Source organism: Mustela putorius, unplaced genomic scaffold, assembly GCF_011764305.1.
Source record: "Mustela putorius furo isolate JIRA1106 unplaced genomic scaffold, ASM1176430v1.1 tig00003972_pilon_pilon_pilon, whole genome shotgun sequence".
NCBI lineage: Eukaryota > Metazoa > Chordata > Mammalia > Carnivora > Mustelidae > Mustela > Mustela putorius.
Window position 1 is genome coordinate 25265539 of NW_025422115.1, and position 9441 is coordinate 25274979.

General features: G+C 67.8%; 1 protein-coding gene across 2 annotated transcripts in view; it reads right to left on the bottom strand.

The window, feature by feature from the left end:
• Positions 1-9225, bottom strand: part of LAMA5 (laminin subunit alpha 5) — a 46881-nt gene extending 37656 nt beyond the window's left edge. For both annotated transcript variants that reach the window (XM_045070729.1, XM_045070728.1), the window contains exons 1-2: positions 8842-9225; positions 4197-4349 (exon numbers count right to left, since the gene is read on the bottom strand). In XM_045070729.1, the coding sequence (XP_044926664.1) occupies positions 4197-4349; positions 8842-9147 (459 nt within the window). In that variant the 5' untranslated portion in view covers positions 9148-9225. The remainder of the gene's footprint in view (positions 1-4196; positions 4350-8841) is intronic.
• Positions 9226-9441: the final 216 nt, after the last annotated feature.

Here is a 9441-nt window from a genome sequence, read left to right on the forward strand (position 1 = left end):
CCGTAGCCTCATAAGCCAGCAGGCCAGCAGGCACCCTGGGACCAGGAGGCCTGCCCAGGCAGCCCCGAGCCAGCTGGCCTCTGATGACATGCTGCCCGAACCCGGGGCGGGCAGGGCAGAGCTGCCTGGGGACCCTAACAGCCAAAGCAGCCGGCGTGCTCTAAGGCCCTCGGCCCACATGCAGGAGCTCTCATCCCTGCACTCAGAGCAGAAACAGCCCAGGAGCCACAGCCCACATGGCCAGGCTGTCCCCAAGCCCATCGTCAACTCCGGAGACTTGCACCAGGGTCTCGGTCACTCCGCCCTGGCTCAGTTTCCCCAAGTGCCCAGGAAGGGCTCACCCGCAATGGCTCGCAGCTGTGCCAAAGCTTTGCTCCTCAGTACGCCCTGTCTGGTGGGTGGTTGGCAGCCGGTGTCCGCCCTGGCTCCCCACTGTCCCCTAGGGAGTGCACTGACCCTGACCCTGGCATTTCTAGCCCTCAACATTTGGCCTCATGCCCAACTACCCCAGCCTACACCCTGACGCTGAAGCTGGACCCTCTGCACCATTACCCCTACCAAACCCCTGCCCCTAGCCTTGGAGGGCTGAGACACAGGGCTGGCCTGCCCGGTCACAGGTAGGAACACGGCTGGGAGGGATCAGCATTGCCCCCCGAAGCCGGGTCTGGGCAGTGTGGCTGCAGCAGGCAGGGAAGGGAGAGGCCTGCTGGGGAGAGTCCCTCCCCCACGGCAGGCCCCAGAGGGCTGTCTGGAAAGGCCGGGGGTCTCCCCCCACAGCAAGGCCCCGCTATCTCTGCCCAGCTCTTCGAGACACTGTCCAGAGCCCCCCCGTGGGGGCAGGGCGCCGGAGCCAGCACCTATCCCGCCGTGCAGCCCGAGCCCAGGCTGTCAGAAGCGACGCCCACCCTGCCCTAGGTCAGGGAATGGGAGCCTCAGGCTGGCAGGAGGCCCCAGGAGCACCCCCAGGCAGGCCCTGGGACTGCACCCCTCCGGAGGACACCCCCTTCGGAGGCCGGTGCCCAGCAGCGTCAGACCCACAGCTCTGTTCTCTCAGGTCTCAGGGTTCCCGGACAAGGTCCACAAGGCAAGCGCGGCAGGGACCTCGGGCCTGGGCCTCCCGTGCCCTTCCCAGCCAGGACTGACTCACAGAACCTCCGTTTCTCTGTCTACCACAAGGAAGGAGGGGGTCCCACTGTCCCCCGCCTCCCGTGACTGGGAAGGAGGATGGAGCGGTGACTCAGGGCAAGAGGGAACAGGCTCACGGAGGGCCCCGGGGCTCCTGGGCCCCCAGACACGGCAGGGATCAAGCGCCATCAGTTCTCTGCCCGCCCACCGGGCATGCGGCCTCCCTGCCCCCTTTCTCGGCTCTCCTGGGGGCAGGAAGGCCCCTGGTGCCCAGTGCCAGCTGCCTCCTCCCCCTTCCCAGGGTATCCGCTCCAGATCCCAGAACAAAGGCTGCTGGCGGCCCGCCACAGGGGGCGTGCCCAGACCCACTGCCCGCTCGGCCTGGCTTCCTCACGGAAGCCCAGCCCCACCCAGGACCCATGCCTCCAAGCACGCCTTTCCTGAAGGGAGAAAACCCAGTACACGGCCAGGACCCCTGGGCTCTGCCCCTTGGGCTGTGCTAGCGTGGCCAGGCCCCTCGGGCTCAGCCTGTCACCCCATCTGCGCCAGGAAGTGGGCTCCGAGGGTCCTGCCCTGGGGACATCCTCAGGACCTCAACAGACAAGGGGCTCTTGAGGGCTCAGACCCCAGGTCCCTGAGAGGGTCACATTCTAGGCCCCCAAACATTCCCCCTGATGCTCCAAGCCTCCACCCTCCGGAAACGTCGCTGCTACTCCTGCCCTACGTGGGGCTCCCCTGCCCTGCAATGGGGCACTGAGGGCCAGGCCTGGCCTCCGTCCCCCACCCCAGCAAGCAGGGGCTCCCCGCCAAGGGACCCAGTTGCTGCTCAGTGGCTCAGGGAGGAAGAGGCAAGGCGCTCCCTTTCCAAGAGAGCGGCGGGAACGCGGGACTTCCTCTGGGACCCCATCTCAGCGGGGCACCGGTGGAGGAAGGCGGCTCTCGCTCCCACGCAGCCAGACCCTGGGCCCGTCTACACCGCCCGACGAGCCAGACCCTGGGCCCGTCTACACTGCCCGACTCCAAAGCACGTGAGCAGGCAGTCCGTGTCCGCCCCCTCCCCATCCACGCCGGCAGCCCCTTGGCCAAACCAAGACAGGCTTAGGGGGATTCATCCGCAGGCGGTGGAGGGGAGGGAGGCAGGGAGGGGCCGGTGGGTGGACGGACAGAGACATGGTGGGACGGACAGAGACATGGTGGGTCGGAGGGCGGACAGAGACATGGTGGGACAGACAGAGACATGGTGGGTCGGAGGGCGGACAGAGACATGGTGGGTCGGAGGGCGGACAGAGACATGGTGGGACGGACAGAGACATGGTGGGACGGAGGGCGGACAGAGACATGGTGGGACGGACAGAGACATGGTGGGTCGGAGGGCGGACAGAGACATGGTGGGACGGAGGGCGGACAAAAGGGAAGGAGGGTGGGGGAGGGAGAGAGAGGGTGGGACCCTCCGGACGGGCGAGTCACTCCTCCCTCCCATGTTCTTCTCTGTGATCCCACAGTTGGGGAAACTGAGGCTTGGAGAGTCAGGATATGCTGTGACAGCCGCTCGATGGCCTGGAACCAGTGCACGAGGCAAACACAGGGCCAGCTTCATCAGCGCCAGCCCATTTCACAGATGGGGAGGCCGGGGCCCCCGGAGCCCCGAGGGAGCAGAGCACCGTCCGAGCCCCTCCCCGGCCCCTCACGGCACCTCAGGGGGGCCTCGTATCCACGTGCTCTGCGGCCACCCTGGCAATGCCATGAGGACAGGGCTGGGCTCGGGCCTTCCTCCCTCCCCGCCCCCCCACCCCCCAGCCAGGTCTGTCCCATAGAGCAGGAGAGGAGGCAGGAAGAACCCTCCAGCTCAGCACAAGTTCCCTCCCACGGCCCCGGGGAACAGCAACAAGCTCTCCTTCCCCGCCCATGGGCCCCCAACAGCGGTGCCAGAGAGAGGAGAACCCCAGGGCCCCACAGGCTTCTGATGCCCCTCCCAGACTCCCTCCAGGTGACAGGACAGCACGGATGTGATCAGAACCCAGTGAGCTGAACCCAGAGAGCGAGCGGACCAGCCCCCTCCTCAGTCCGGTCCACCCCAGCCCAGCTCCTCCCCCTGCACGAGGGCTGCTTCTCCCGAGGGGATAACCGAGGCTAACCGGATAACCGAGGGCTAACGCTAACGAAAGAACCCGCTCCCCTCCAGGCTCACCTTCCCCTGGGCCAGGCCTGCCGGCTTCCAGGCTTCAGGCAGGAGATTCGCCAGCAAAATACCCCAACCCCGCTCTGGGCCCCAGCCTTCCAGCCACTTCCCCACCTCTCCTAACACCGGGGGACAGTGGGGAGGGACCAGCAAGGAGCAGACATCACCCTGGTCACGCCCAGGACGGTGGCAAAGCCACCACCGTGAACAGGCAGGGCTCCAGCAGGACAGAGCTCGTCACTGGGACCCCAGGCAGGCCCGGGGTCAGTCACTTCCAGGCTCGGCTTCATCGCCCTGTCCCCACCGCACCCCCCGTGGCAACAGGACTGCCAGCCCGTCTCACAGGCAGGTCACCGGGGCCAGGCACTGGCCAAGTCCCCGAAGAGCAGGACAGAGCCTGAGGGAGCCCGACCCCCCCCCCGAATCCCACTAGCGCGCAGGGCTCATTGCTCAGGCAGAAATGTCTGCCCCCTACCCCATGAGCCAGGGCTTCAAAGGCCAAGGACAGCCTACAGCGGTGGCCTGAGCAGGTGGTCCACCTGACCCCAAGGTGGCCGGGACAGCACAGGTATGCCAGGAATGTCCACTTCCAGAGCCTCCTCCGCGGCCGGGCCCCTCCCACGGCCGCCAGGCAGCGCCAGGCTCCAGGCAAAGGAATTCCTCCAAGTAAACACCAGGGCCTCCCAGCATCTGGGCCCTCCTCCAAGCTGTCCCCTAACCCAAACTGTGACCTCTGGGAAGCCCCCTCCCGCCTCCTCTCTCCCTGCGTGCAGCAGGGGTGCTGGCAGGACACACAGAAGGTGCCCACGGCCACGCCTCCGTCGGCGTGGGGCCTGCCACCCGCAGCTCCTGCCAGGCCCCATGGCCACCGCTCCCGAGGTGGGGACCCTACCTGGCCCAGATCCAGGGTGACGTTGACTTCGTTGTACTCTAGTCCCCGGGACAGCGGCGGGCTCTGCCACCAGCGCTCCGTGCCGTCAATGGCGTTGCTCACGGGGTGTGCCCTGTTGCTGTTGGCGGCCGTGCAGATGTCACAGTACTGGCCCTGGGGGGGGCGGACGCGGTCAGATGGCGGGGGTGGGGGGCTGGCACCCTGCCCCTCGGTCACCCCCCAGCCCCGCACCCCCGACCTGCCGACCCTCTCCTGCCATTCCCCGCTCGCTCGGCAAGCACAGAGTGCCTACTACGTCCTGGGCTTGGGGGTTCGGCTCTGGGGAGGGACAGTCGTACCCCCACAGGGGAAAGAGGAGAGCGGGGAAGGAGAAGAGCCCCCTCTTTAGGAGGGAAAAGAGGGCGCCTCTCTGGGGGGGTGTCTGAGGCCTACGCTGCAAGTGGGGGTGGGCTCCAGACAGGTGGGGAGCCCCGCAGGGCCTGGGGCCAGGGGGAAGCAGGGAGCCCGGGACCCAAAGGTCAGTGGAACCGGAGCCCAGGCAGAAAGAGGGCTGGTCGGGGGGGGGGGGGGCACGTCCCCAGACAGAAGGCCCGGGAGCATCAGGGTGGGGTGGGGTCCAGGTGGCTAGGACGATGTGGAGAGCCAAACTGCACCCCAGGGCCTCCAGCCCCTCCCCCACAACCCTCCCGTTTTACCCAGAGCCTGGATTAGGGTCTCCAGAGAGAAGGAATTAAGCCATTCTAGCAGCCTGTGGGGAGAGGCCCCAGAGTGGAGGCGTGTGGGCAGCCTCCAGGCTAGGCCTGGACCTCCTGGCTCTGCTGCTTCCGAGCCCTGGGACCAGGCCAAGTCACGGTGCCAAGAGCCTCAGCGTCCCCATCTGAAGAGTGGGGGTAACGCCAGCACCTGCCTTGGCCATGGAAAGATTAGCAGGTCCCACACGGGGCCTGGCAGCTGCTTCTGTCCTGGTCCAGCCACCTGCTGGGGCCTGTCCCCTGAGGGACAGAGACGTCCCTGTCAGGGAAGAGCAGGTGCGGGGAGCCGGGGGCACGGGCCGGTGCGGGGGACGAGGAACATAGCTGAGTCCTGGCCACTGGCGAGAAGAGGCCCAGCCTCCACCCCGAAGGAAACCAGACCTGCCATCTCCCGGCACACAAAGGCAGCCCTCTGGGATTTGGCATCGATGGAGGCCCCAGAGGCTGTGTCTGGGAAATGCGGCCGCCGCACCCCTCCCAACCTCCCAGGGGGCCAGACCTTGTCCTAGGAGTTGGAGGTGGGAGCGTGGGAGACCCCTTGTTGCCCCAATCCCAGGCCTGGCAGCCATGGAGAGCCCCCAGCAAGCCCCCACAGATGTTGGTCTGCACCACGCTTCCCCTGTGGGCTTGGGTCCATGAGACCTCATGCACCGGACCTGTGGGACCCGCCTCCCACCCAGCAGGCTCCCAGGACCCCTCAGACTAGGTGCACGGGCCGCCCCAGCTCAGACCTCGTTCAGGCCAGTGGGCTCTGGACTCTCATCTCTTGTCCTGCCTCAGCTCACAGGACACCCCCTCGGCAGGAGCCCCAGGGCTCCAGACACCCCAGGCAGCTAACCCACGCATCGCCCTGCTTTCTTCATCCTATCAAGGAGCCCGAGACTCCCCGGCTACTCGTGGTCAGTGGTCCTCTGTTCGCTGCCCCCCTGCCTCGTGGTCACCCTCCATCCTTCCTGTGCCTCTGAGCACCCCTCCCCACAGCCCAGGGCTGCTGTACGTAGGGACTGGAGCAGCAGGGGACACTCAGAGAAGTTCTACTGCCTAGCTCAAATGGGGCCCCCAAACTAAAGCCAGGGCTCTGGCTCCCAGGACCTAGAGGAGCTCCCAGGAGGTAAAGAGAGAAGGGACCCACACCAAGTGGCCGCGCGCGTCAGGGGCCTGGAGGGGCCGAGGGCGGGAGGGGGCCTTCCTAGAAGAGGTGGGCAGGGCGACCTGGCTGGGTTGGTGGGCCTTCCAGAAAAGGCTGCCGGGGGTCAGACACCCCCACAACCAAGCCCAGGAGGAAGCTGGGTCAAGGGGTCCCAGGCAAGTTTCTGCTCAGGCCCACCCAGAGACTCAAACAGGGGGACTCTAGTCCCCAGAGGCTACAAGTGGGTGCCTCTCCACGATGCGGGCCTCCTGGCTGGCCAGTCGGCCTGGCTTGGGCTCATAGCGGACCGCGCTGGGGAAACCGGGCCCCCCCACCCTCTGCTGCAGAGGGTCCTGCCAGGAACAGAGCGAGGAAACAGGGAGCAGCGATAAGAAGGTCCCTCCCCGTGAGTCACCCTGCCGGCAGCTGAGCCCCCGACTTCCCCGGCAGGGCCCAGGGCCAACCCGGAATTCCTGCAGTGCCCACCTGAGGCCGCGGGGCTGACGTGCCCAGCTGCCCTCGGCGTGCTCTGCCGCCACAGGACCACCTCGCCTAAACAGCAGCAGGCCTCACCCCAGGCCCACCAGGTTCTGTCCCGCCTCCTCCAGGGGTCCTGGGCGCCGCTAGCCCCCATTCTCGGGCCCCACAGCCTCTGGGACCCAACGCCCGTGTCAGCACAAGACTGAACTCTCAGGACAGAGAGAAGCAGGGCACCACCTCCCTGGCACCTGCTCCTCCCCCACTGCCCCCACCCTGAGCTCGGCCCCAGATGGGGACTACAGGCCAGGCCTTCTCGACAGCCCACTCCAGGGTCGGGGCAGCAAGCAGGCGGCCCGTGCAGCTAGAGGCGAAGGCAGAGGCACTGGCCGGGCCAGGGACGCAGCCAGGCCACATGGCTGTGCAGCTTGTACCCCTCGCGCCAATGCATCTTCCTAGCACAGCTGGTGGCGAGACCAGGCGTGCTAACCTGTGCTCCCAACACTCAAAGGGGAGCTTCTGCCTCTCTCTGCCTCTGCCTCTGTCTCTGTCTCTCTCTCTCTCTCTCACCAGGCCAGGAGCGGCGGGGGCAGGGCTGTCCGCGCTCACCCGGGGCCTGCTTCCCCCCACGTGACACCATGTGCGTCAGCGGTCTCGGTCTCTCCCGAGGGCTTCCCAGGCTCCTCCGCCATGCCATGCTCACAACCCCAGGTGAAGCAGGCTCTCATACCCATTTGGCAGATGAGAAGCCTGAGGCCCAGGGAGAGAAAGCACACAGCTAAGGAGAGGCAGAGGAAAGGTGCTCTCACCTGGGCCCCCAGGCTGCTCCCTTAAGCACATGAAGTGAGACAAAAGTCAGGGGTCCTCGAGGGAGCTACTCAGCCGAGGCCCGCAGGGTACAGGATGGGCGTTCTAAGGGACCCAGGTGAGCCAGGAAGGGGCATCAAGGGCTCAACCGGGCTCTCTGGAGACCCCCACACAAGCTCCTTCCTGCCACCCAGCCTCTAACATCAACCAGATGTGCCAAGGGCCTGCGGCAGGGACGGGTTCTCACTGCTCGCCTGTGCCAGACCCTGGCTGACAGCGGGCCTTTCAGCGGGTGTCCACAGTACAACTCTCCAGGCCTCAGTTTCCCTATCTGAAACATGGGTTTGACACCCCTTGTATCAGCTGTGCTGGGCACAGGGGAGGGCACACAGGTAAGCCCAGGAGCCTAAGGGAGGCCAGCATGCGTGGCAGGATGGCTCTGGGGACCAGGTGGCCCCCCACCCCCGCTCTGCTCCCCCCTGCAGGGGAGGGCCTGGGGCAGTGGGCAGGCAGGCCCAGCAAGGGGCCCGTGGAGGCTCCTCCGCTCATCACCCACCCTAGCTAATCCACCTCCCACTGCCCTCCTCCCCTCCCCCCGCCTCTTCCAGCAGAACAGTGGTGACTCAGGTTACAACCGCCCTGGGGCCTCCACTCTCCCTAAGGTTCGGGAGGGTGGGAAGACAGTACCCGCCTCCAAGGGTGGCCCAGCGGCCTTGCAGGATCCCAGCCCTCAAGCTAAGCCCAGAGAATCCTTCCCCGTCAGGTGTCCGGTGCACTTGGAGCCCCTGAACCGGCCCCCACCTAGACTCCTGGCTTGGGTGGGCCTCCTGGAGTGCCTTCCGGGGGGGGGGGGGTTGAAACCCCATCTCCTCAAGGAGACTGAAGAGGACAAACCAGCACCTGTGGGGCAGAGATGCTGCCCAGGGTCTGCATCTGTGTTTGCACCCCCAATTAAAAATACCATGGTTTGCCCCCCCCACACACACACCTTAAGGGTCCCATCATGTCCCTAGATCCCCGGCTTCAACCCTCTGCTACAAGCAGTGAGAGCCTCCAGTGTCGGACTCCAAACTCCAGGAAGCCCGACCCTCCCGCCGTCATCCCCGTGGCGTGCGCGCCGGCAGGTTGCAGCTTGTCCCGGGGAAAGGCAGAGCGGGCCCGCCCCTTCCCCACCGGCAGCCGCGGTGGAAGCCAAGACCCGCCCTCGCCAGGATCCCGGGACTCGGGGCGGCCAGGGATCGGGCACCAGCGCCCCTCCCGCCCTGCCACCGCCGCCCGGGGACGCGCACTCCTCTGGCCGAGCCTGAAAGGCCGAGCTGGGGTCCCTCCCGTTTCCCGAAATGCGGAACCAGCGCGTCGGGACGGGGCGCGCGGGCTTCGGTCCGTACCTGGGCGCTCCCCGCCAAGTCCGTCCCCGGCGCCCGCGTCCTCGCCACCCCGCCGCCCGCTCGGCGGCGACCCAGCCCCGGCGCGCGCTCACCTGGATGGTCTGGTTGGGGTCCCCGCCCGCCACGGGGCCGCCCACCAGCTTGCAGTAAAGGTCCTCGGTGGGGCGCGGGGCGCCGCGCGCCGGGGCCTCCTCGCCGCAGGTGGCCGAGGCGGTGATGCGGGCGCCCTCCGCCAGGTTGAAGTAGGGCGGGTGCAGGCTGAAGCCGCCGTCCGCCGGCTCCCGCGCCCGCGCTGCGCCCAGCAGCGCCAGGCCGACCAGGAGCAGCGGCCCGGGGCCCCGCGACCCCGCCGCGCCCCGTGCGCTCCCAGCGCCGAGCCGCGCGCCCAGCTTCGCCATCTTCCAGCTCCGGGGACCGCCGCGCCGCGGGAGCCCAGGGAGTGCGGCGGTGGCCGGCGGGCTCGCCCCGCCTGCGGACGTCAGGCCCCGCCCCGGCCCGCCCGGGCGCCCGAGCCCCGCGCCCCGGGGAGGGGGCGGGGAGGGGCGGAGAGGGGGAGGGGCGGCCGGGGGCCTTAACTCTTCGAACCCCGGTCCGGCCGGCCTCTCCAGAAGGGGCACCTGCTGGCCCGGGGCCAGGCGGTGGGAACGCGGCCCAACCGCGACCTCCCTCCCCCCCAGGGCGTGGCTCCCGGT